The sequence below is a fragment of the Catharus ustulatus genome, chromosome 1 (assembly GCF_009819885.2).
Source record: "Catharus ustulatus isolate bCatUst1 chromosome 1, bCatUst1.pri.v2, whole genome shotgun sequence".
Lineage (NCBI taxonomy): Eukaryota > Metazoa > Chordata > Aves > Passeriformes > Turdidae > Catharus > Catharus ustulatus.
The window spans coordinates 68,152,825-68,179,796 of NC_046221.1; the positions used below are offsets into that span (position 1 = coordinate 68,152,825).

The following is a 26,972-nucleotide window of genomic DNA, read 5'->3' on the forward strand; positions in this document are numbered from 1 at the left end:
GTCAGATAAAATCTCAGAGATGCTGTTCAAGGGAAATTTACACAGTAACTTACCATCAAAATGAAAAATTCTGAAAAAAATCAGACCCTTAAAAGAATTTGAATATACTGCCTATACTTTAGGCTGCTAAGTTACCAAAACCCAAACAAACATTTTGAACTCCAGATAAAATCAATGGGTTTAACTGAGCTACCTTTCAGTAAGTTACCCACTATTATAAGCCTTTATGGTTTCAAATGAGCAATGCAATTAGGAACTAATAGCTTCTTTGAAAAAATCCCTCTGTAATTACTTTCCCCTTCTTTGCCTACACAATAATTTGTACATTAGTTAAATATGGAAACTAGATTTCCTACATTTACTACAGCAGATGTGAACATGTCACATGTTATCAAAAATACCCTACATCCTCCAGGTCATTGGAATGATCATCACAAAAATATTTATAAGAATTTTAAATAGTCTTAATTTATAACTCTCATCTATAGACAAAGCTGTTCAAAATAGAAAATATATTTCAGTGGAAAAATTAATTCATTAACTTCCATTCCAAAATTATGGCAAGTACAATTGTTAAAGATGTTAGTAACATGTGGACTGATTAAATGTTTTTGGTATTTTTTTCTCTATAATTCTGTCATTTCTATTCTTCATATAAACAGTGTTTTCTCAGTAACTTGCAAAGCAAACACATCTAAAATGTTAGAACATCTACATCTGATTTCTGAATGGAAACAACTACCTCTCCCTTCAATACCAGTTATAAGCTAGGAGAGTCCCAGTGCCTGAGCTGGAGGACCACGGCTATGAGAATATAAACTCACAGTCGACTCTGAAGTTGTGTGGGAACTGCTGTTCTAGCTGGATGCCTAAAGACTATGGGGTCTGATGGGATTCATCTGAGAATATTTAAAGAGCTGCTGATGTCATTGCAAGGCCTCTCTCAATGATTTTTGAGCAGTCTTGGGAAACTGGAGAGGTCCTAGCTGACTGGAATCTGGCTAAAATGTTGTCCCAGTTTTCAAAAAAGAGGACCCCAGAAAGTACAGACCAGTCAGTCTCATTTCTGTGCCCGGGAAAGTTATGGAGAGGATTATCCTGGGAGGTATTGAAAAACATCTGGAGGACAACACAGCCCGTGGTCACAGCCAGCACAGCTTCATGAGAGGAGAGTCCTGCTTATCAAACTTAATTTGCTTGTGTGGCAAGGTAACCCACCCAGCTGACCTAGGGAAGCCAGCTGATGTGACCTTTCTGGATTTCAGTAGAGACTTGGTACTGTCTGTCACAGGATCCTTCTGGACAAACAACGCATCATGTGATGGGTGAACAAATGGCTCACGGGTCAGGCATAAAGGGTTGCAGTGAATGGAGCGACATCAGACTGGTGACCTGTCACTAGTGGGGTTCCACAGGGCCCCATCCTCAGCCCTGTGCTCTTCAAAATCATCTTAATGACTTGGATGCAGGGCTGGAAGGGACACTGAGCAAGTTCACAGATGATACAAAACTGGGAGGAGCTGTTGAACTCCCTCGAAGGCAGAGAGGTCCTGCAGAGAGACTGTGACAAATCAGAGAGGGGCAATCCCCAACTGTATGGAACTTAATTAGGGAAAGTGCTGGATTCTGCACCTGGAACACAGCAACCCTCGATGTACAGACTGGGGAATGAGAGGCTGGAGAGCAGCCCCATGGAAAGGGACCTGGGGGTTCTGGTCCACGGCAAGTTGAACACCAGTCAGCAGTGCCCTGGCAGCCAGGAGGGCCAACCCTGTCCTGGGGGAATCAGGCACAGCATGGGCAGCTGGGCAAGGGAGGGGATTGTCCTGCTCTGCTCTGAGCTGGGGCAGCCTCACCTCCAGTGCTGGGGGCAGCCGTGGGTGCCACAATGTGAACAAGAGATCAAAATTTTAGAAAGCACCCACAGGAGGGTGACAAAGATGGTGAAGAGCCTTGTGGGGAAGCCTTAGGAGGAATGACTGAGGTCGCTTGGTCTGTTCAGCCCGGAGGAGAGGAGACTGAGGGGAGATCTCACTGCAGTTACAACTTCCTCATGAGGGGAAGAGGAGGGGCAGGCACTGATCTCTTTCCTGTGCTGACTTGTGATAGGACCCAAGGGAATGGCCTGAAGCTGCATCAGGGAGGTTTAGGTTGGATATTAGAAAAGGTTTATTCACCCAGAGGGTGGTTGGGTACTGGAACAGGCTCCCCAGGGAAGCGGTCACAGCACCAAACCTGACAGAGTTCAAGAAGCATTTGGACAATGCTCTGGGACACATGGTGTGACTCCTGGGGATGCTGCTGTGCAGGGCCAGGAGCTGGACTTCAAAGATCCTTGTGGGTCACTTCAGAAACTCAGAATATTCTGTGATTTCCTCAATGCCTCTGTATCAGATATTCAAAACTTCTCCATGTGTCACATCTAAAGGGTGACATACAGGTTTCCTGCAACTCTTTAAATAATGCAGGGAGCATTGCAAAGTCTTGGAATTCACTCTGGACTCCCCCCTAAATTCAGTCAGTTACCAGTGTAACACAACTATTCTCTATGAAATCCTACTGATTCTTGTCTTTTTCTCTCCCTCTCTCCACATGAATCACATTTTCTATGAAGCTATGAAGCTGATGTCAATCATGAATGACTGTTTCTACTGGCAGGAGGAACTACCTGAAGTGATTGGACTGACTTGTCACATTTGTAAAACAAAGAAAACATACATGCAAACAATGATTTAGAAGAAACTATCTTCTTTCAAATCAACACTTAAAAATGCTACCGGATTTACCAGCAAGTGCTGCTTATGTAGGAATTTTCTGCATCTCAGCTTTCTACAACAAAGCCATGGAAAGAGAAAGGGAAACCGTGTGGAACACAAATTCCTTACATGCAGGACTCCATGGGATATAATTTCCCTCTATTGTTTCCCTGTTTACCCCCACCCTTTGTGCATTTGCCAGCTTCTATTTGAGTGTGGTTACCTGGAGCCAGAGCCTGCAGTGTAGGCGAGGTGACAGCAATGAATGTGGTTCCCTTACTCCCACACGCTTTGCAACATCAGATGAGAAAAAATAAGATTCCTGACTTGCTTGTTCTGGCAATGCACAAAGGAATGCTTTGCTCTGGTTTTTATACCTGCATGCATGTTTGCTGAAACAAGAGGTACCCAGGCTTTCCCAATCAGTGATCCCACTAAGCATTGCTGTGGAGTTACAAGAGGACCCGATGCTGCAGTTTTAAGCAGCAGAAGTCCCAGGCAGGGTTATGGGTCTCCTCTGAAGGAGGCATCAAGCTGAGGCTGTGACCACTCCTTGTGATGGAAAATTCTTTTTCAAGCAGTGTCTTTTTAACTAAATAGTATTGGCCCCAATCCATTCTGGTGATTGTACACTGCCTACTAAAGTTCCCTGGCAGTTTTAATTGGGGAAAAATTAATTCTTCACTTCCTATCTTGAACTATGCACAATTATAACCATATGCTTATGTAGCTGATATATACATCTATATAAACATACATATAACTAGAACTGACTCAATTTCCAGAGGGAGCAAAATTACCTCTGTGTTTAACTTTGTATGAGGTTGTAAAATGGTGTACGGTATTTTCAAATGAAGGATTTATCATAAATTTAAAGGCTCCTAACATATGGAGAAATGGCTTTTGGCATGAAAGTTCTGTTTCTTTTTTAAAAAAGAAAACAGGAAAAAAGTTTCACACTATTAAGTGAAAGCTTATGAAAGCTACTTCTCTTTCGAATTTGTAACTCAACTCTCACCATTTTAAGAGACAAACTGTTCAAGACAGCCTCAGTTTTTTACAAAGAGTCTTTCTGGAAGAGTAGGTGATGCCTTTCATCCTCTGTCAACTGCTGCAATCTTTTCTTTTAAATCCTTAGAAAGACTCTTTCTTCCTCCTGGACTTCACAGGAGTAAGTGAATTTTACAGGCTTGAACTCTGCAGAAATTAGGAACAGCTGGAAATAAAGGCTTAATAGAAACATGGACAAAACTTTTGACTGGGGATTTTGTTCACATGCAGCTACAATTATTTTTTAAAACAACTGAATTTTTTATCCTATGTATTGAAGCGTATACAAATCATAAGCAAAAATATCTTAGTCCTTCATTTATTTTGCTGCCAGTTCTCAGTTGGTCAGCTCTGTACTGTGTTTGTGGTGTTGGTGTTGAGCTTGTTAGACAAGGCTCTGTTATAATGACATTTTATTCCAGAGCAGAAAAGAAAAAAACTCCAAGTTCCTTGGCACAATAGCATTAGCTGGAATTATCAGCATCCTAGTATGTCCATTTGTGAGGTGCCTGGGGCTGGTTAAATCACATACTGCTATTTCCAGCTAGTATACTATTAATTAGGGAACTGAAATATGTCTCCTTATGTACTTTGAAGTTTTTCATTTTATTAGAAATTTTTCCTATATGAATCCTTACTGTACATGGTCTTAACAACAGCTATTTAATTATCATCATACTGCAAAGTACTAAAACAAAAGTTCTTCAGAAACTCAACTTAAAGCTTTTCATTTTAATAGCAGTATCATTGCCACACAACCTGACTTATTGAGGACCAGCCACAGATTCAGCAATTTCTGTACCAAATCCAGTGATGAAGTTGAAAAGCTTATAATTTAGTCACATTTAGTTATAACTTAATCATATTTAAGTAGATTGTCACATAAAGAGCAAAATGTTCATTTTCATTCTTTCAGTGTCAGGAAGACAAGAATGGTTTGAAAACACAAGTCTGGACTTCTCAGTTTTACAGATTCCTAAGGAAATGTGCAGTTATAAAGACAGCAATATGACTGCCACTAGCTCTACTTATGCAGATTAAAGACATAGTATCTATTCACTATCACTATCACTATTCCCTATCTATTAGCATCTAAATCTAAATTTATTACATTTATTGCCTTTTAGCACCTGAGTAATATAAAGCAGTGTTTATTGTCTCAGGTTCTGGAAGTATCTTCACTTACGGACTGGCATTTACATGAAAGCATTTAAAAATAAAGCATCCATTCTATATCCTATATACTCTCCATCAAACTGAAGACAAAATGTAGACTATGGTAAGAAAGGCAGAACTACTTTTCAGCATATCATTAATGATCATAAATCGAAAGTGAGGTCTGTATGTCAACACTCCTTTCTTCTAAACAATTACAACTTAGACTTGACTTTCACCCGTTGTATTAGACTTGCAATAGATCATTCCACAACCATTCACACAAATTTAAAAAGGGGTAAACAAGTTTAAACAATGCCAGCATCTGTACCCCACCCTGCTGTCCTCCTGTCATTCTAAGCTGTTCATAGGCTTCAATTATCTGAATTCAGTCTTGCTTCAGTTACTGTCCATTGCTCATCACCTTCTAACAGGACTCACAGTGACATCTACTGGGTTAAATTCAGACTGGTGATCACCAGGGCTCCTCAGAAACAAGAAGAAAATCTGTGGGCTTTTGACTTTCATTCCTAAGAGCACAGAAAGTAATGAAGTGAAACTACACCAAAAAGTAAGAGTAACTTCTGCTTAAAGAGATTATTTACATCTAAATGTTCTTAAGTAACTCATATATTGTTAATCAAACCTAGCACTAGGTAGTCTAAAGTCAGGCTGTGGGTGTAGGGCTTCAGCATTGTCTAATGTACATCTAGTTGAAGAATGGACTCCGATATTAATAAAAAAAAAATTTAAAATAATTATTGTAAACTACACAGAACTACCCTTCCATTCTCTTTGTAAAATGAGGATATAATTGCAAAGATTTTCATTTATTTTCACTTCTTAAATGCAGATTCAGTGAAAACACAGACTGAGTCATGACTAAGCTAATGAAGAGCCATTGAAACTCACTTAAAATCTACTGTAAGTAACGTATAGCTAATTAACTTAGAACTGTGGTAATAATACTGCGGAAAATGAAAGTATTTTTTAATGTGTGTGTAGATATCTACAAATACGTATCTGAAACTTACAATTAGGTCTTTTTACTGGTAAAGTAATGAATATTTTGGAATAGAATTTCTGCCCAGAAACTCCTTAAATTTTCTGCCCATCTACTGATTTCATTATTAAGGAATTCTTTTGTGCAAGTTTACCCAGACATACCATACCATTCATACATTAGCTTATTACAACTTTAAAGTTTTTAACTGTTCTAATTTGATCACAAATTATTGTTGTTTTTAAGACGGGATAGCAAAATGTTGTGTGAGCAAGGCCAAAGAGGATATCCCCAGTTGCAGTTTGTCACACTAAACAGTTCACCTCCTCTGACAATTTAATTCAGATATTAACATTCCTCACATTGTAACCCTGTATTTTGGTGACAAGAACATTCCACAGAGCAGAAGATGAAAGATAAATGGATGAGGGAATAGTTTTGAATACAAAAACCCAGGCCAGAAAGTATTTACTAATACCCAAATGATGACAAGTCCAAATACAAAGAATGCTATGTTAAAAGCTGTGAATACATACAATCTCAGACAGCTAGAGAGCATCTTTTTTTTTTTTCCCAAGACACCACAGCACAATAAAATTTCAGCTTCTCGGATTACTGAAAAAACAGACTCTGTGTATGTGTGTCTGCCTGTGCTCAGGATTGTGCATGAGTTTGCACTCCTAGTTCAGTTTGCATCCATTTAATCTGTACTGCTGTTGGTCACAGCTGGCTTCTCATATGAATAAAAAAAACTGTATATTCAAATAACTGTGATTACCCAGCCTTTCAAAAAAACTACAAAGGACCGGAACCAGCAAAATCCCTCATAAATAAAAGGTTGGTGGCTATCTTAAAATTTCTGGGTCAATTCTCTAATTCAAAGTGGAATTCTAGTGGAAGACATACAGCTTAGTTATTTTAAGCAAAGCTGCAGACATTTCTATTACCATAAGAATAACCAGTATTCCAAATGTTCAGATAATGAATTAGGTGGAGACAGACAGATAGACAGACAGACATTCTACAGGTCAGGAAACAGGCCAATTTCACACAGTCTTCAGGAAGAAGTTTTTTTTTCTGAGGTCATAATTATTTCTTATCAGATTTTTCTGCACCTTCCTCTGCTGCTTCTCACGTTGCCTTCCAGCTGAGGAAAGTGATGGGAGTAGACAGACCACTCTCTAAGAGACAGAACATTTTTAACAACCAAACCCCAAAAATCCACACATTTGAAGATGCTGCCCATCACACTGTCCTTTGTGGGTGACGTGCCACTGCCAGGGCTGTCCCTGGAGCCCAGACCTGGCACCAGGGGTGCTGGCCCCAGTGTGAGCTCTGCTTCTCTGCCCCGGGCAAAGGGCAGCCAAAGAGGTGGTTGAAGCTGATTCAAGCGCTGCCTAAAATTAGCATGTTCAGGATTTCAGAGAGGGCAACTGAACCACACTTAAAAAAACACCTATGCAAATACATCACACTTTTTCCCCACTCCTGATTCTGCCTTAAAAATAGGCTGACAAGAAAGATTCTGAATTATCATGAGAAAAACCTTCATAGCTGGCCAGGTGAGGAGATGGATGAAATCACATTTTTTAAGTGTAGGGCTGCTCACTGAATTTCCATGGATAATTGTAAATGTCCTCTGCTCTGCAGCAACTGGAGAGGCCAGACTGGTTTGGCTGCAGCAAATGCACCTTTATCAGGGGTTTAATTACCCTGATTCTTGGATAGGTCTAGTGCTGAACTTTGTGCTGCACTGCTGGTTTTTGTTATGGGTACCTGAGCCAGAACCTTTTTTTACCATCAAGTTGTTTTCTGGTTTGGGGCTCCAGTTAAAGAAAGAAGTGCTATGTCCTTTATTTTTTTGGGGAAAAAAAGGCATCGTAGCCATATACAGTAATTTCACGACTATAAGGCGCACCCTTTTGACTAAAATTTTCCCTGGAACCCGGAAGTGCGCCTTATAGTCCGGTGCGCCTTATCTGATGGACAAAGTTCAAAAAAATTGCCTACCCGGAAGTGCGAGCTGCGAGCCACGGGGGGAGCCGGCAGGGCCATGGCTGCCAGGTGGAGGTGGGGCGGAGCAGGGGCGGGCACGCCCCAGCCCTGTGGAGGCGGAGCCGCCCCTCCAGAGGCACGCCCCGGCCCTGTGGAGGCAGAGCCGCCCCTACACAGGCACGCCCCAGCCCCGTGCAGGCGGAGCCGTCCCTCCAGAGGCACACCCCGGCCCCGTGCAGGCGGGATGGCCCCTCTAGAAGCACCCACCGGCCTCGTGGAGGCAGAGCCGTCCCTCCAGAGGCACGCCCCAGCCCCGTGCAAGCGGGACGGCCCCTCTAGAGGCACCCCCAGGCCCTGTGCAAGCGGGACGGCCCGTCCAGAGGCACCCCCCGGCCCCATACAAGCGGGACGGCCCCTCTAGAGGCACCCCCCGGCCCCGTGGAGGCGGAGCCGCCCCTACACAGGCACCCACCGGCCCCGTGGAGGCGGAGCCGCCCCTACACAGGCACCCCCTGGCCCCGTGGAGGCGGAGCCGCCCCTCCACAGGCACCCACCAACCCCGTGGAGGCGGAGCCGCCCCTCTAGAGGCACCCCCCGGCCCCGTGCAAGCGGGATGGCCCCTCCAGAGGCACGCCCGGGCCCCGTGCAGGCGAAGCCGCCCGTCCAGAGGCACCCCCCGGCCCCGTGCAGGCGGAGCCGCCCCTCCACAGGCACCCCCTGGCCCCGTGGAGGCGGAGCCGCCCCTCCACAGGCACCCACCGGCCTCGTGGAGGCAGAGCCGCCCCTCCACAGGCACCCACCGGCCCAGTGCAGGCAGCACGGAGGGGCGGTGGCCATAGCCCGGCCCCGGAGAGGCAGCACGGAGGGGCGGCGGCCATAGCCCGGCCCCGGAGAGGCAGCACGGAGGGGCGGCGGCCATAGCCCGGCCCCGGAGAGGCAGCACGGAGGGGCGGCGGCCATAGCCCGGCCCCGGAGAGGCAGCATGGAGGGGTGGCGGCCATGCCCCGGCCCCGCCGGATGCAGGCGGGCCTGGGGCCCCGCGGCACCGCCCCTGCCAGGTACAGGCGGGGCCGGGGGCCAATGACTGCCGGGTTGAGGCGGGGCCTCGGCCAGCAACCGCGCGGAGGGAGCTGGGGGTGGAGCCTCGCTGCAAAAAAAAAGTGCGCCCTATAGTCCGGTGCGCCTTATCTGATCTACAAAGTTGCGAATTTTGCCAACTCCCGGCGGGTGCGCCTTATAGTCCGGTGCGCCTTATGGTTGTGAAATTACTGTAATTAAATTCCATTAAGAATTTCAAGGATTATGTAGCAAATCCTGCAGAATGTCTGTGCTTTTTTTTTTCCAAAATAGAGTATTTCATTTATTAAGTAATTACTGTGCTGAGCAAAGAAGATATTTCAGGGAATATATAATATATTTATACTATGGTGAAACATGCCTGTACACGATATGTAAAAAGGGAAAGCCTCTGTCTTTCTTGATCAAATTGTCTTGAAGTCAAAGGAAAGAATTCTTTCAACAAATGTTTGAAGTGGCTTCCTTCAATCCCGTGTTACTGAAAATTCAGTTAACATTTGAAACATTTCCCATTGCATTATACCCACAAATTCCACCTTTAATGCATACAATTTGTAATATCAATTATTAATCAATAAAATATTTTCAGTTGCCAGTAAATGGAAATATCTGTTCACCTGTAGTTTATGAAACACAAAAATGTCAAATGCTACAGAACATTGCTTTAAAAAGTGACAAATTTTCTGTCATGTGGTGACTGCAAATATTAATAAAAATTGTTCCTCCATATGAAAAAGACAGTAATTTCTCCTGTGACTTATCTTCTGTGTTATTTATCTGGCACCTCAAATTGTGAAGGGAGACATTTTTTGCTTACGAAAAAGGAGTATATTGAAGAAGGCCAAAAAAGGGAAAAATGCAGGTATCTTTCTACCTAGTGCACTACTGAATCACAGCAGCTGAATCATATCCCCAGCATTATTCAGAATTAGATTCAAGATGATTCGCTTATTCTGCCAGTGGTTTTCATATGGGAGCAAGTGCATTCATCTTTCTTTTCCCTTGCAGTTTAAATAAAGACCCATACTGCTTTCTTTTCTCCAAGCCTCATCCACAATCTAATAAACTATTCCACTGGAGGGAGAAAAATACACCAAGGCAAGGCAGCACAACTCATCTCCTCACAGAAGAATGTGAGGAAGAGAAAAATGCCATCACTGCACTAAGACATGCCGAGATCTCAAAGATCTCTAATGTACAATCCTGTTCTCCATCCCACTGGCTCTGGTGTAGGCACACCTTTCTTATCATGCTGAGCAAGTCACTCATGAACCTGGTTTGGCCCTCTTTGACTGTCCTTGATCTCAGGTCCTCTTCAGTAGAATCTTCTTGGGATGTGGGAAGCGCAGAATTCCAGTTTTTAGCAAATACATTAATTGTGAAAATATTCTCATCACTAATGAAGAAGTAGAACAGGTCAAGATAAATAATGTTTTTAATTTCTGTATGTTCTCTATCTGCAGATTTATCCCAGTTATTTGTGAGGGAGGATGGAATTCTATGCTGGAAGAAGTTGCATACCACTCAGGAAAATATTTGTGATTTGTGTGGCATGTTAGTGATTTAATTTCTATGAAATATGCATCCCAAAACTTGGACCATCTCATGCACAACTATTTTCGAAGAAGGACTACACTTGACTGCATTTTTTCTAGGCAAACAGCTGTTTTTTTGGTATTTTCAATCTTGTCATATTTATCTGTGAAAGTGATAAAGTTAAACTGCATAACACTTTGTGAAAAATTCAGCAGCAATTTATCCTTAGCATATGCTTGTCATTTCTTTCAGTGAAAGTTTTTCCAGTATTTCTGGCTCCCTTGGACTAGCTCTTAAGATCTTTATCTCTGTATCTTTTCCCTGTATAAAAATTAAAGAGCTTTGGAAAAGAAAGGTTAAGAAGCCGAAATGACAAAATAGACACAATAATTCAGTAAAGAAAGAAGATTTTAATTTCTTACCAAATTCTTCTTCTCCATCCTGGTCATCTATTAAGCCTACTGAGACTCCCAAATCCATGCACTTCTTGCTATGTGCCTTTGACTTCATATGCTTTGTTAAATTTCCTTAAGACAAAAAAAAAATAAAAATTACCTGCTCTGTGAGTACACAAATGTCTACAAATCTCAACAAAGCTCAACGTGTCCATCTCTTCTCCAGGTACATTTACACCAACTGTATAATTCGATTTTACACTTGCTAGAACCTTGTCCCTCAATGCAAGCTGTCAAGGGCTACAGCAGATTCTCCATCCTGCATGCTACCAGCTCACTGTCTACATTTCAGGAAGTTTTTTATTGCAATAAAATAGAAGAGGATGGAAATTCTACATGATGATGTATTTTGTACTGGTGTAAGAGATCCCTTCTTTGTTCATGGTGATGTATAAAAAGGGGTGATTCAGTCTTCAAAGTCACGTTGACAGAAAACTATCACATGAAACCAAAGTTCGTATCTTGCAGCTCTTCCAGGATTTGATGAATTCTATTTTTAGCGTAAACATTTTCAATGCCAACTTAAGCAACATGTTAATTTTATTCAAAATCAGAGCATGAACATACTTGATCTGAATCTCAAAAGTGAATGTGTAGCTGAGAGACCCCACAGGCTGCTCTCCTCCTTTAAAAAAATACAGTAAGTATCATCAAGAAATGGTTAAGAGTGGCTCAGATCTGTAAATAAAATTTTATTTAATGTTATTTATGAAATGCATGCTACTACAGTAACTGCCCACCTCAAACTTCACAAAAAATGTTTCTTTGAGTTATTTAAACAGGAAAAATTAAAGTGTAAATGCTGATGCTTCTATGGTTATGGAGTACTTTATTTCTGCTTTAAAATGAAGGTGATAACTCATCCCAAATGTTGAAATAATTTTTGTGAACATATTGACTCACAAATAGCAAATTTTCCAGTTTTTGCACACCTCATGAAGCTGCTGGCTACACTGTCCTGTCATGAAGAGTGGCCTACCAAACATCAAACACCCAACTCTGTGACCTGACTGCCAGCAGTAAAGGCAGGAGCCAATGCAGAAGAGGATGTGAAAACAACAAGTATGCTACAACTGAAACTTTACACGGGCAGAACGTAATTACTTGAACTTGGCCAGCACCCCTCCTCTGTCAATACCATAATGAGAATTTACTGAGTTTGCACTCCAGCATTTCATCATAAAGGTGACCCAGCCTGTTGGGATGCAGTGATGAGTTTTGACATCTGACATCTGAAGCCCATTCATCCCACTTTGTGCAGCACTGGGTTATTTCTTGGAAGTCTTCCACCCAACTGCTGAGTAGTCTCAAACCTACTAAAACCATAAATGTTCTTGAGGTTACAGTTGGGGTGGGGTGGGGGGGATGGATTGTTGCTAAATGATGTTCAAAGCTAAGAATAATTTTACTGCTTAGAATTTTTTTTGGGAAATTGTTTTGGCTGTGAATTTCTCCTGTCTGTTTCATTTGAGTCCTGGATGTACCACTGTTTAATATACTGCCTGCATAAACTAGGATGCATTTAAACATCTAAAGGTATAAACAGGCTTTAAAAAGTAGACATCCAACTCTGGGTCTTGGAAGGTCAAGTGGAAAGCAAAACTTTGTCCTTCAAGGGTAAAAAAAAAAATTCAATATAATAATTTATTAGTGGCCAATTTCCTTCCTAGAGCAATTGGTTGAGTTCCCATAGGAGTACAATATACATCCATCTCCTACCTCAAAAAGACACTGTAAGGGCCTTAAAATTCTATGTCCCATCTATCTAGGATGAGCACCATCTCACTTGTCTTCACCTAACCTTCATCATACTCCCATGATTTCCCTCTTCCACTCCTTTCTCACCCACTGTGGCATGTCAGACAGTTCATGTGATCATATGAAAAAATATACAGAAGACAAAGGAAAGTAGGAAATAAGAAATTACAAACGTTTGAAGCATTAGGCAATAAAACTCCACGGAGAGGGAACCTCTTTAACTCATGACCAGCCAACTGTAAGAAGAAAAGAATTCCATTTTAAAGTAGAAAGAAAAAGAGAAAAACAAACTCAGTAAAGAAGCCCTACCTTTAGTTTTGAAGGAAAAGTTGCAGTAATTGCAGTGGTAAGGACGGACATCGGTGTGTGTGCGAATGTGCTTCTTCAGCATGCTGGGCTTCTTGCAACGTATTCCACATTCCTCACAGATATACTTCCCTCTTCCTCTCCCTCTCACATACACATAGTCTTCATTTGACTTGTACCTAGTAACAGTACCATAAGAGTAAGGCAAACAGTTGTAATGGGAAAATGAGTTCAGCTAAAAACCCTCGTCTACCAGAATTTTTAAAATAACACATTAGATGAAAATCAATGACTAACAAAACCAATCACACTCATTTTCTGCTCACTCCTGCGTGTATTTGTTAAATTAATATCTATATTTATCACTAGCTAGTCACAGACTTGTTTAGGAACAGCAGCTAATCTTTTTAAATAAAGGTACCGTTGATACTAAGCATTTAAAGATTTCGAACTTCCTCCTAGCAACACACGAACATATCTTTTAAAGGTGTCAGTTCTTGGAACCAGGTTTGAGCACCATGAGGGAGCTTTAAAAGAGCATCTTTGAGACTCTGCCTTGTGCAAAAAAGGAATAATGATGGGAAAGTCTTTAAAATTCCCTATCAATGTCCTCCAGACTCAGCCTGTGGGGATTGTCTCTAGATGGAAAAAGTAATTTGGATTCAACTACACCCTTCATATTTCCACTCAAGGATGCCAAATGTTGTGTTTAGCTTTTGTGACCTGGTCCTTGCAACGTCTGGATCTGAGCAGAGACAATATTTTACAGCAATATTTTACCTGGGCAGCTGGTAATGATTTAACTGCTGGCCTAGACTAGATTCAAACTGGGAACCAGTAACTGAAGCCATGCAGCTGACCATCATGACTAATCAAATATGCACTATTTGTGATACAAGATTTTACAGGTGTCACTGGCACTCTTCTATTTAAAAATCTGTTTTATAAGATGTTGTACATAGTGCAACACTGTGGCTAAAGCAACTGTTATTTATATCAGGCAACAGATTTAAAGTATTATGGTGCAGGGAGGAGGGCTCTCAGTAAATATTTCCATGGCACTTTTCAAATCAGAGTTCTCCAGCCTGTGTATGCCACAGCAAGCTGCCAGACAGAGACAGCACCGCAGGCTGCTGCTTAGCCCCTGGACTATTTCCTCTCCAGCTCCAGTTATACAACCTTGCTGCAGAATAGGTATTATTTATCATGTAAGAGAAACATAGGAACAGAATTTACATCTCTGGCTGTATCTAGCTGCCTTTAGTGCTGATTAATGCTCATTCCCTGGAAAAAAAAATGCATCACACTGCCTACTGTTCTTTATTTTATTATCCCTTCTCATAACTCTCATGGCTCCATGCTACTGATGACTTTCCATTTTTCTTGGAAACATAAACCAACATCCACAGACCGCAATATGGCAACTGTTGTTTAAAATAAATCAATCAAGAAGTAACATCTCTGTGAAGTCTAGAATCTAGGAAAAAATATCTTCCCAACAATATCTAGTATACAAAGTACAATACTTGCCCTCCATCAAATATTTTAACTCTTCTTGGTACAGTTTTGATAAAGGAGTTTTCTTTATCATGCTCAGTGCTTGATTCGGAGTTTTCCTTATTGCTGAATTCAGTTGGAGTCAATTTTTTCCTATTTAATGCTCGCTGAAAGAAAATGAGATATGCTTATCATTAAAATTAGTGTCTTTCATATGCTATTCAAACATTCAAGTTATGGTGAATAAAAGCATCATAAAAGCCACAGTTCTCATAATTGGTTTTTAAAACTGTTAAGAGACATGAAACAAAAAATATCTTTTGCTAAACTTCTTGTCTACTATACATTGCCTGTTTGTGGACTGCTAAATCTATACAGAGATTATGGCCATGTAGGAAACCAGGAATGCTTTGAGTCTGAAGTAGGACATTCTTTTTCCTTGTTCTGGGAAGATGAAGGTGATGCTTTTTAGCTCACAACTAGCCTTCAGAGAAAGATGTGTACAATCAAACCACAGTGCTTCCTGAACAATAGCAGCCGGACCAACCTGTCTGCTGACTGAGGACACAGCAATGCCTCATGGCCAGCAGGAGCTGCCTTCCCATGGCACAGCAGAGAGGAGAAGGGTGGGAAGGAGGGGTGTACCTAGGGAGGTTATTAACAGGCAACATGTCTGAGTGCTAATATTTTTCAAGAACTACAGCTCTTTTGCTCTGGAGACTGACTGTTCCCGATTTGATGAGGTTATTAATAGGGGTTCCAGAACCCCTCCAAAGCAACAATCCACACTTAAATTCCTACTGCCAGACCAAATTACAAGAAAAAACATACTGTTGTCAAGCAGAACAAGATTATAATTTTTCATTTCCCTTGATTATTAGTCAAGGAACTTTTTTTTGTTTGTTTTAAGGAGGATGAGTTCTCCCAACACTGCCAATTAAAATCTACTTCCAACCCTAGGATATTTATAAAATGGGCAACAAAGAAGGAATGATCCAATTAGCCAGCAATTATTACTGCTATATTTATAAACTGTTCTACCCACGTAGCTGGCACATTTACCTCATTTGCTCATATTGATAAGTGAATAAAATGATGAGAGAAAAAAAAGTCTGGCCTTATGTTTTTCACTCATTATAAAATTTAATGCTCTAAGCTTGTGAATTCTTGGCAAGAGGAATGACTTCACTGGCTGGCTTAAAATGACTGATCAGTTTTGCTGGTTGTTACATACATTGAAGGGTGACATCATTCTGGCACCTGGTCCTTGCCGTTGTCCTTCATGCAGCCTCAGACACTGCCTTCACTTCTAATTCCCACATGGTAAGGAATTAGCACTTATCAGAGGAAAAGCATCTTCCTATTCAATTGAAAGCCCCAGGAAGCTACACGTGCACAAGCACTGCCCCAATCCATACACCCTCATACAGCCCTTTGGATTGATTCAGGCTGCATTTTCAAATGTCTGAGCACCAAAGCACACATGACAACTCTGCCTGTGTGTAGGAAGAAAGAAATTTCACCCTGCATGTTTTAACAGCACCCATACAAGGTGAAAGAAGATGATGTTCTGGATGAGAAATATCAGAAGTGAAGTCTGCTCCAATAATTGCACCTCAGCCATTCTGCAGTTCCTATACACCACCTGGCACATAAACTGCTTTTGTTTCCACTGCAAACAAAGAGTAACAAAGTGACATTTGTAGCTTAATGGGAAAAGAGTTGTGGAAAATACAGAATACACACAATAAACCAACCACATAAATATTTCCAGAAGCTGAAATAATGCAATCTTCAAGTGCCTGATCTTTCAATACTATATACCAATTATTGTTTTCCAGATTCAATTTTAAATAGTGAAAAGACAAAGGAAAACGAAAGATTACAGAAGATACATGAAACCAAATATCTCTAAATTTCCCACTACCCTTTTTTTTAAAACATGTGTCTATGTACACCTAAAAGGCAGTTCAACTTATGTATTAAAATTATTTACCTCCCATGCTGTACTTTAGTTTACTGTTTATTTGCTGCTTTAGAAATTGTTTCAGTGTCTTGGACATGCAAAATGCTGATATCAGAGTAACAGAAACATTGAGTTTCTGACACAGAAATCTACAGAAATGCTCACTGACAATGAAAAAAGCAGTCTGTTTAGGTTTTTCTGAAAAATTTCAAATTGATGGTGAAAATTACTTGGGTCCTCTGCACGTTTTGAAAAGCAACCAGTCTCTAAGGAGCACAGGTTTCTTGTGTGGAAATCCTTTAATGTACCTCACCTAAAATCCCCCCAAGCCCCACGTGAACTGGTGAAAAGGGCAGAAAAAAAGCAGTGCTGTAAAATGTTCCTCTCTATGATTACTTCTGCCTTCTGTTTCTAACAGAGAAATTTGTCTCTCTACTCCCATAGAGACAAGGATCATGATTCATTTCTACTTTATCCATTTTGCTCCAATTTAACTCTACTGTCCTCAATTACTGGTATAAAACTGAAAAAAAAAATTCTCTTAGGGCTGCCCAGAGACCAGAGTTCAACAGATACTTCTGGTACTTTACAACATCCTTTGGAAAAAAAAAATGCTTGCAGGCTGAATCATCAAAGTTATAAATTTCAGATTAGAATATTCATTAAACATTTTTCCCACTGGCACACAGCCACTTGGGGAAAATGTTTTTAATATCTTTAACCTTTTACTAGTTTACACATAAAAATCTTCTACATTTAACTACTTTCCAGTGATGAGCTGGACTGTTGTGGCATATCATACAAGAATGGAAAGCTTTCCACAGTTAGGAGAAACTTTCCATTCTTCAGTCTATCCTTGCTCAAAAATCATCAGCTTGGAATATTGCACACACTACTGATTCACTTTAGTGAGAAGAGCCAAGATCAATGTGGAGGCTTGAGAAAGAACTCTGATAGAACACCAGTGAATTCAATGAGGAAAAATGGAACAATAAAATAAAAAGAGGAGGGCGATAAAATAAGCCTTTTCGAGGCAGGTGAAACTTCCTGTTACATTTTAACATGCTGCACTCATTCCAGGAGCTTCTTTCCCAATAACATTTTGTGGTTTGTTTTCTGAATCACTGGAACGTGGCAACTTCATCTATTGCCTCTGAGCACTGAATTGTGAAGAGCAAACAAAATCTCAGGGTTCCTTTTTGTTTGCATTTTGTTCACGTGTATCTTCCCTTCCCATGGTACCTATTGTTGAAAGAACTGCCTTTTTTGTGACAGTGATTTGTAGTGGTTATGCAGCAGCACGAGGTGTCTGTAAACATGGTTTAGTTCTGGGGGAAAACCCAGAACAGCTCAGCTGCTTTATCTTGGTGAGAAGATCAGCAGTTATAGCCCCACAAGCAGAATACACCAAATGAGTCTAGAAAGGGCTACAGCTGTGAAAGAGAAGGAGAGACATAACAGCACTGCATTTTTATTATTATTCATAAATGGGATTATGGTAGCACTAAAAGCTCTCTGTCAGATCAGGGTTAAAATGTGCAAACCACTTGAGCAAATACAACCCCCAACACCTGCAATCCAAACCATGGTTCCCAAGGAATGCAGGACCCTGCCAAGCTTCTAAGCAGGAAATCAACAATTTTTACAAAATTATTTTCTATTTTCTTTGTTGGATTTGTTTGTGCTGTTCTTTTTTTGTTTGTTTGTTTTTCTGTTTGTTTCTGATTTTGTTTTTTTTTAATGGAATATTAATTTTTGAAATTATCTCCAATGCTTTCCATCCTCAGATTCCAACAAAAAAGCTCTCGGTGGAATTACTGGGCGTGAGCTGAGAAATTTCAGTTTTTGCTTTTTTTAAACATGGCTTCTGTGAGGAAGTTTCCAAGTTGGCATCAGCTATTCCATTACCAGGTCTAACTGCAGACTGGTAACACAGAGGTCTATTGTAATAGCAGCAGCAGCAGCATCATTCTGGAAAACAGCTGAAATCCTGATGCCTAAATCATTAGAAGGGAAAGTAGACAAACTCTGGAAGTATTAGACAGAAAAACCTATCAGGTCTTTGAAATTTTTAATTTCTGCTATGGTATACCTTGTTTATACAATCTAAGGTGCCAATTAAACTTTAACTGGTGCTATTTGCTGCACCTTTTTCCTTAGTAATGGCTCTGAGCAAAGCCTGTAAATCAGCCCAAGCAAAGCTTGAAAACTCCTTATTTCCATCATGCTCATGTGCTTAATTCAAACCGTCAGCAAGAAAGTCTTAAGAAAGATTAGTAAATGTGTTTCTTTTGTGGAAGAAGCACTGTAAATGTACCTGACAGCTGCCTATTCCAGCGTTTAAGCAATCTTGGAGTGTTTTAAAACGGTGCTGTCAAAATATTTTTTCAAAATATTATCATCCATTATTTGTGTTCTAAACAGAATTTGTTTATAGAAAAAATCTGTTTTTCAAGAGGCATACAATTGCTTTGCTATCACTGTATTTCTTCTGATAGGCTGTTCTTCAAAAATAAAACAAACATGACTCAATGACACAAGGATATGAGAATTGCCTGAGAAAGACTTGCTCAACTATACACAATGAAAAAAGCTAAACATTTCTTTCCTTTTTTTTTTTTAAATTTAGCACTATTTAAGTGCAACATCTCATGGAATGCATGAGGAAGTAGACTGGAAAAAAAAGGTAGTAAGAGTTTAAAACCAAGGTAGCACACTAACATGGAACCAACAATTTGATTCAACTACAGCACTAAAACATAGCAGCAGCCTGTATGCATTTTCTGCAGTAATCATTACAGATAAAGTTTTGAACTCCAATATAAATGTTGGCAAGACTCCCACTCATTTCAGGAGGACCAGGTTTAACTCCACTGCCCTTTTGGCCTTAAAGGTTTCAGCGTATCTTCACAACTCGCCCTGTAATTCTGAAACTACTTCCTCCTATCTCGCAGTTTCTCTTCCTATTGCTTTCCTCCTCACTGACAATGTTGTATCTTAGCAAAACATTTAGCAGACACAGAAGCATTCCAGGGTCACCTCTGACAGCAGCAGTTTCTGTCTCTCAACACCCACACAAAAAGGGGTCTTTTCCCAAGGCAGTGGAATGTCTCCTCTATAGCGACTGCTGGCCTACGGACCCTGAGTCCCAACATCTGGGATGTTTTGCTGATGGTAGTAGGACAAGTTACAGTCACTTTTATCCCCATGCCAGACCATTTCCATGCCCTGAAGGATCATGGAGAAGGGAAGGTCTGTGGCTTCACTGACACCCCGTTTTTGCCAGCTCCCATGTGTTTGGCACCGAAGACATGGCGTATGCAGCGCAGAGCAAGGAAAAGTGCAAAGCTGTGCTGCATGCTTCAGAGAGCTTTACAACTTCAGTGGATGGGACAACAAAATCCACTACTGGGTCCATTAGAGACACGGACACCTGCTGCCACAGTGGGGGGCTAGGAGCCACCCTCACCCAGGCACACAGTGGTTCAATCACTAAGGAATACCAAATCCAGTCTATACCAAACAGCTTTGGTCCTGTCCGCAACAAAACTGCCCAGCAAGTAAAATCTTGATCATATCTGCACAGCCCCCAAGCAGCTAAGGAAATAATGAGACTATTTTGCTCTGCCACTTTGACTCTGGAATGATGTGTTTTTTATGTGGGTCACAACCTTTTTCTGGATTACATTCCACAGCACAAGATTTAACGTTATCTTTGGAGCCATATCAATCCAATAAGTTGTCAGTGGTTTTATGGCAGTGGAAATTTTGTTTAAACCTTGATATTTTTGTTATTATTTTACACAACTGATTAACCTAGGTGGGAGAAAGAGAAATGGTCCTCTCACAATTAGATGATCAGTGACGGTGAAAACTTGTTTTCATGGTGAATCCATGGACACCTGTCCAAGCACTCTTTTGAAGCAGAAAATATCCCTATTGTTATTTCCTTAGATGACTTTTAAGGCAAAATACGCAATTATGATCTTAAATTAAGTTAGAAGTATTAAAAAAAAATATTTACATCAGACTTATTTTGTTCTACCCTTTGCATGACAAAAAAATTGCCAAACACATTCCTGCTACAATAAACACTTAATACACAGATTTAAGCCTAGGAACTAATTTCCATTAAAAAATGATAAATCCTTATAAACATGTTTCCCAATTGAATTACTTAAGATCTTTTCAGTAGTTTGATCCAGCATAATTAGAATAAATAAGCACATATATGGTATGTGTCAGGCATATTACATTCTCTAAAATATGAAGAAGCATGATTTCCAAAGTAAATCCTCTGTAAACTATCAGTATACATCAAACATAGCTTAAGTACCTTGGTCAAGCTGTTCTTCCACTTGCTTGAATAGACCAACACATCAGATCTGGGGTGTGTAGTTCTTGCTAGAGTGTACAGTGGTTTTTCAGCTTTTTGTTTGGAATTGAGGAGGGAGAGAGCTACCTTTGTCGACAAACCGAGTGGATTGGGGTTGTTGGGACTAATGGTCCATGTAGAATAGGCAGAGATTTTTTGATCATTTTGCAGCAGATGCAATGGTTTTCTCTTCATGAGGTAACACCAGGTAAAATTTGTTGTGGTCTTGAGGCTTGGAAAAGACAACTTCTGCATTTCTCCTGCATTCATCAAAGCCAGTGTCACTACAGGCTTTGCTTGGCCCGGGCTGCTGATGCTCGTGCTCTCATCACTGTTACTTGGGGACCTTCTTTCTTGGCTGCTACTTACAGCCTTGAGAAGAGAGCTCTGGCTATTCACTGGAGACAGTTCAGAAGGTTTCCTAACTACAAACACTGGTGACGCAGAAGACTTAAGGTCTTCGGATTCTGGTGACTTCTTTAGGGTTTCTGAAACCCCAGTGTCAGATGACTGATGGTCAGGCAGGTCTGAAGTACTGGCCTTGCTGCTTTTTTCATGCTGTGTAACATCAGGATCCAAGAGGTGATTTTCAAGGGGCTCTGTGGTGCAAACCTGTCTTACTAAAACTGGTTTCTTTTGCTTAGTAGTAGAGTCATTAGATCTAACGCCCAGTGAATGCAATGGTCTAGCATCTGCCATACAAGCAGCTCCACTCTCATCTTTAACACGCTTTTGCTGTTTTTCCATGGCAATATCTAAACTGTTTGCTGGGGAAAGCATTCGTTTACTTGAAGCTGTAACTTCTGGTTGAGGGAAGAGTCCGCTAACTGGCACTTTCTGAATGATATTTGAAGAGCTTGACAAAGGTGAATTTCTGGTTCCGCTTTCCAGTGGTAAATTTTCAAATTCAAATGAATTTGGCAAAGTCCTCTGATGATCTTTGTGAGATTTTGGCAGCTGAGTTTTGCCTTCAAGCGTTGGCACTGTCACAACATTTGTTTTGCAGACGGACTGATTTCCCTGATCCTGGGTCACTAAAATGTGAGGCAGAGGTGTAACAGTTGCGAAGCCATAGGATGGCATACTGCTCTGAATACGGACAGGAACCACAAAAGGAGGAATCTGATGTATCTGACTGCTGCAGTTATTAGGAACGATTTGCTTTAGAGGAGGCACAGAATATGGATTACACATGTCAGAGAGTTTTGTCTGCACTTCAATGGAAGATGCATTCTGGTCTGCCCCAACTTGACTTGGACCAGTCTGAGTTGATAAAGTATTTTTTAGCAATTTAGAAGAGTATGGCTGACCTATATGTAATGTTTTAACTTGAAGTTGATACTTTGGAGCAAAACAGTCCTTTTTTTCATCAGGATGACAAGAAAGAGAGTTCACACTTGCTTGCTCCCCTTGGGCTGATGTTTTAGTAGATGGCTGGGAAGGCTGATGAGTCAAGGATGGTTGGCCTTGATTATTCAACATGTGATCTGGAGGCTGCTGAGCTGAAGATAGGCTAACAGGATTACAATTTTGAATTGCTGAATGAGGCCTGGAGTTAGTCTGTGAATGCTGAGTACCTGAAGGAAACTCCACCAAGGATTTGCCAGGGGTCTGCAGCCTGTGCAATGGCACTGTGGACACATCTGCGGCATGAGCTGCCTGCAAGGAAGAAGCTGATTTCACTTGAGGCTGTTGATTTTCTGGAGCAATATTTAAAGATATTTGTCTTACAAATGGCCCCCTCCTCCTTTCTAGCAGAGGCACGTGTCCAGCAGCTCCATTTGCAGATGACACTTTCGGAGTGGCTACCTCTACAATTGGGACAGGTTTTGATGGAGACATGCTTCCGCAGTCGAAAGACTTACTCCTGTAGTCCACAACCTCCATCGAGGGCTGTGTGCAGCTGATTTGCTCTGAGGCAGCACGTCTCATTTCCCGGTAATGAGGTCCAGGCACTGCCAGTGCATGTGAGCCAGCAGGAATCATGAGGAATTCTGAAGACTTACTAACAGGCTCTGCTTTGGAAAGGGTCTCAGCCTTTAAAGTTTCATCTTTATCAAGTGAAGTTGAGAAGCTGGAGGCATGAGACAAGCTACTCTCTCGACTTAAGCTTCTGGAAAGTGTAGAGTCAACGCTTGATTCAGCAGATGAATGTTCCATTTCAGCCAACCGAATCCTCTTCTTCTTCGGTGGAAGCTTTTCTGTTGGCAATTTTGACAGCGTTTCACTGCGTTGTGGCCAGTTGAACCTTTCTGTCTTTTCTGGGTCGCTGCATTGGTTTTCTTGCTCTCTGTCCGGTTCTTCTGTGACCAGTATTTCAGGAACCTGGATGTTATGCTGGCGAACGAGTCTTGATGGCTGAAGTGGAGCATTTCTCTCATTAGAAACTAATTGGCTTCCCTGAACTTCCCCTCTAGGCGATTCTGATGACAAGGGCTGGTGACGCTGGGGAGTGCTCAGGTGAGAGTGTCTGTCTTCTTGGATTACAACCGTATTCAAAGAGCGGTGCTTTGCAACCTTGTTGGGCTCTTGAGAAGAAACTGGTGATGCTCTTTCAAATGACTCTGATTTCTCAAATGAGCTATTTCTGCTCAGTGAATTTGTGTGCTGTATTACTGAAATGCCAGTCCCTTGTCTCTTCAACTCCACCTTTTCTTGCACAGTTGAACTTGCCTGCTTTTCAATGAGTGGAGTCATCTTTGGCTCAGCAGTCTGATCTGTACCACGAGCCACAAGCTGAATTTGTGAATTCTGAAGAAGAAGTTTGCTTGGTTGTTGTGATCCTACCACACTTGTGGCACTGTGTTTTGACAGACTGGAAGAATTTGCTGGCTTGCTTTGGCCTTCTGTGTTCTTCGATGGTACGCTTGTATCATTTTGCTGTGGGTCATCATCATCACCGACACTCTTCATTTTTCTTCTTTTCCTTATCTGGGGAGTCTGCTCCCAGACACCAGTTGAAGTTGTGACTCTGTAGTGTAGAATTTGGGGCTGTGTACTGTTTGGAGCAGTTTTGTGCTCAGGCTCTCGGATTGCTGCTTTAGTTTTAGGTCCGTGCAACTCTGAACAATAAAATTTCTTGTGGTTTTCAAAATTTTCCAGTTTTCTATATCTGTTCCTGCAAGTTTCACATTCAAACATTGTTCCTCGCACCTGAGGGGACTTCTTTGTTTTTTCTAAATTTGATCCCTGTGCCAGGGATTTGCTCCTTTGCAGTAAGGATTCATTTGATAAATTACACCCCAGATAACCTTCTTCTACAGATCGCACTGGTCCAAGACCTTGGCCTTCAGCAGTAGAAGAATCTTCTATTGCTGCCTGTCTAACCAGAGTCCGAGGATGTCCACCTTGGTTCAGTGGAGTAGCAGGTCCCGACACAAAAACGTCATCGTATAAAGAGCCAATTTTATCATCAAATGACTGGCTTCCTCGAAGGGGATGAGAGGGAGGTATGACATTAGGAGGTACTGCTGAGTAACTGGTGGTAGGCATGGAATTACTTCGTGTTATAGGTAAACAGTCAAGGGATGGTACAGAAAGAAGGAAAACTTGCTTGGATTTCTCAGTGGGTGTGAAAGGAGACTTTGGTATATCAGAGCTGGAGCTAGTTCTTCTTCCCATGGGCTTTAAATCAAACTGGAAAGAATCCTTAAATATGTAGGATTTTGGTGAATCTATGCTTCCTCTTCTTGAAAGAGATGTTCTTCTTGGTTTCACACTATCTAACTGTTTGTCATCCACAACAGCTTCATTATCAGAAATTAACTTTGAGATACGCTCCTCGAGAGTTTTTGTTGCCAGAGGAGGTCGCATTTGGCCAGAGAGAATCATATTTTTTTCGGCACAAACAGTTTGTACCACTGATGCTACCACACCACTTGCTCGTGGCACACAGGGCAGATTTTTATTTGGATCTTTCTCAGAGGTCAACAACCCCCTTACAAAAGGAGCTGGGGGGCTCATTGTTTGATCGGCACTTTCAGAACGAGAGAAATAACCAGAATCAGTACTACCTAAACTTCTAGGGCTCAAAAGACATTTTCCTTGCTGATCTTGAGAACCATCAGTTGCCTGTTGTCTCTGGAGTTGAGCATGCACTGGTCCTCCTGTTGATCCTGGCTGTTCTTCTAACATGCCTGCTTCTACTTTCTGATGCTGCTTTATGTCATTCTCCTTGAATGAGGCTGTATGTGTTAAATTTGACTGAAGAGTTGTGACTTTAGAATCTCCTTTTCTCTGTGCTGCAGCAAGCTCGGGTGCTGGCTCTGTCACTTTTGGGCTGTCGGCCCTCAATGGAGAAACATTTACAGGATGAACTACTACTTTTGGTAAAGCTGCCCTTACTTGAGGTTCTGCATCATGTAATGAAGAATCACCGGGTATACAGTCTGGGTTGCTTAATGGAATAGGGCTTCCTTTCTGCAGTGTTTCTGCACTTGAAATAACTTTCACTAATTGTGCAGGTTCCAGTTCTTGATCATCTTGTCTTTCATCTGCAGTGCCTTCATCTTCACTTTCACCACTTTCTTCCACATCTGAATGAATGCTAAGTGCTTTGTCTGAGTCATGAGATAAGAAGAGGCCACCTGAATCTGGTTGTAGGACAAGTCCAAGTTTGATGGCATGTGCATGAGACTTTTTGTGCTTGTAGAGATTGCTTTTGGTTTTAAATGAAAACCCACATGTCACACAAGGATATGGTCGCTCTCCGGTATGGGATCGGATGTGCTTTTGGAGAACACTGGGCTTGGCACAGGCCCGATTGCAATACTCACAGACGTATTTCCCTAGCTTTTTAGGCTTCTGGTCTTTCAAGAGGTTACATATTTGTTCTACACCATGGTTTACAACTGATGCTATCTGGGCTGAATTATACACCGAACCTATAGACAAGTGTGTTGAACTCGATGTGTTAATTGACAATGGTGAAGATGAACTAGCTACTAACGGGTTTTGAGAAAAAACCTGAGTTACAGTGGAAGATGAGGTGTGAACAACAGATGAAGTCACTGCTATACTGTATATCTGCTGGAGCTTGGGGTTTTCTTGACTCTGCTGTTGCACCAGCGACCTAGTTAAACTTGGACACATAACAACCTGGTGATTTTGCTGACTGGTTTTAGTAATAAGGTCTTGTGAATGAGAAAGTGATTGGCCTTGTGCTTGTCCAGTCTTGGCTGTTGTTGCTACATGCACATTGTTCAACGGGTAATAGTGAGGTCCAGCTGCAAACTCTTGCTGTGACAAAGCAGACTGATTTTGGACACTTACTGTATTGGACGTGAGACTAGAAGAGGTGCTTACAGTTTTATTTGGTCTCAGTTTCTCTATTTGCATTCCATAAGGGGGGCACTCTTGTGCTAAGGTGTTCAGTTCAGGCTCCATAGCTTTTAGTAAGACATCGAATGCAGTACGTGTACATGGGGATGACGTACTGCAGTCAACAAAATTAATACATTCATTACTGTCAGTCTTTGTATTACTTGATGAGGAGTTTGAGGGAGGCTTCCTCTCTGCTGAGTTCAGTTGGTTTGCATCAGTATTGCCCGCTGCCTGTTTACACAAATCTAAGGACTGATGCGTCAGTGAAAGCTTTGTCTGCATTGATGTCTCAGATTTGGTTGTTTCAACACTTATCTCACTGCTAAGTGCTCCCCCATTTTGTTTGGTACACTGATTTCCATTTTGCACAGGCAGGTGATCGTGTGCCCTGGCATGTTCGGAGGCATCCGGAAGAGCTTTTAGCGGCGAAGGGTCTACATTTTGCTTAACCTTGGCTTCAGCAGGGCTTCTCAAAGGCGATTTTGGTATTTTTTTAAGATGATTTTCAGACACTATCTTTTTTCTTTTCACACCTTTAATTGTATCTTGAGTTCCTCTAGTACCAGCATCGGTGATTTCTGTTAAAACACAAAGAGAATAAAAAAGAATATTCAAACTGTATAAGGCAGTGTATTTTTTACTTATACCATTTTACCATCTCTAAGTTTCAACAGTAAGCCCTGGGGCATCAGGACTGTCTGTCTCTCCAGCCTCCAACACT

The 26,972-nt window shown here is 41.5% G+C and overlaps 1 protein-coding gene across 5 annotated transcripts in view; it reads right to left on the reverse strand.

Annotated features, from left to right (window-relative positions):
* The window catches only part of HIVEP1 (HIVEP zinc finger 1), a 122,504-nt gene that overhangs the window by 6,002 nt on the left and 89,530 nt on the right, over positions 1-26,972 (reverse strand). For all 5 annotated transcript variants that reach the window (XM_033051985.1, XM_033052003.2, XM_033051993.2 and 2 more), the window contains 4 exons: positions 20,891-26,829; positions 14,622-14,755; positions 13,095-13,270; positions 10,995-11,099 (listed from right to left, as the gene is read on the reverse strand). In XM_033051985.1, coding sequence (XP_032907876.1) covers positions 10,995-11,099; positions 13,095-13,270; positions 14,622-14,755; positions 20,891-26,829 — 6,354 coding nt within the window. The remainder of the gene's footprint in view (positions 1-10,994; positions 11,100-13,094; positions 13,271-14,621; positions 14,756-20,890; positions 26,830-26,972) is intronic.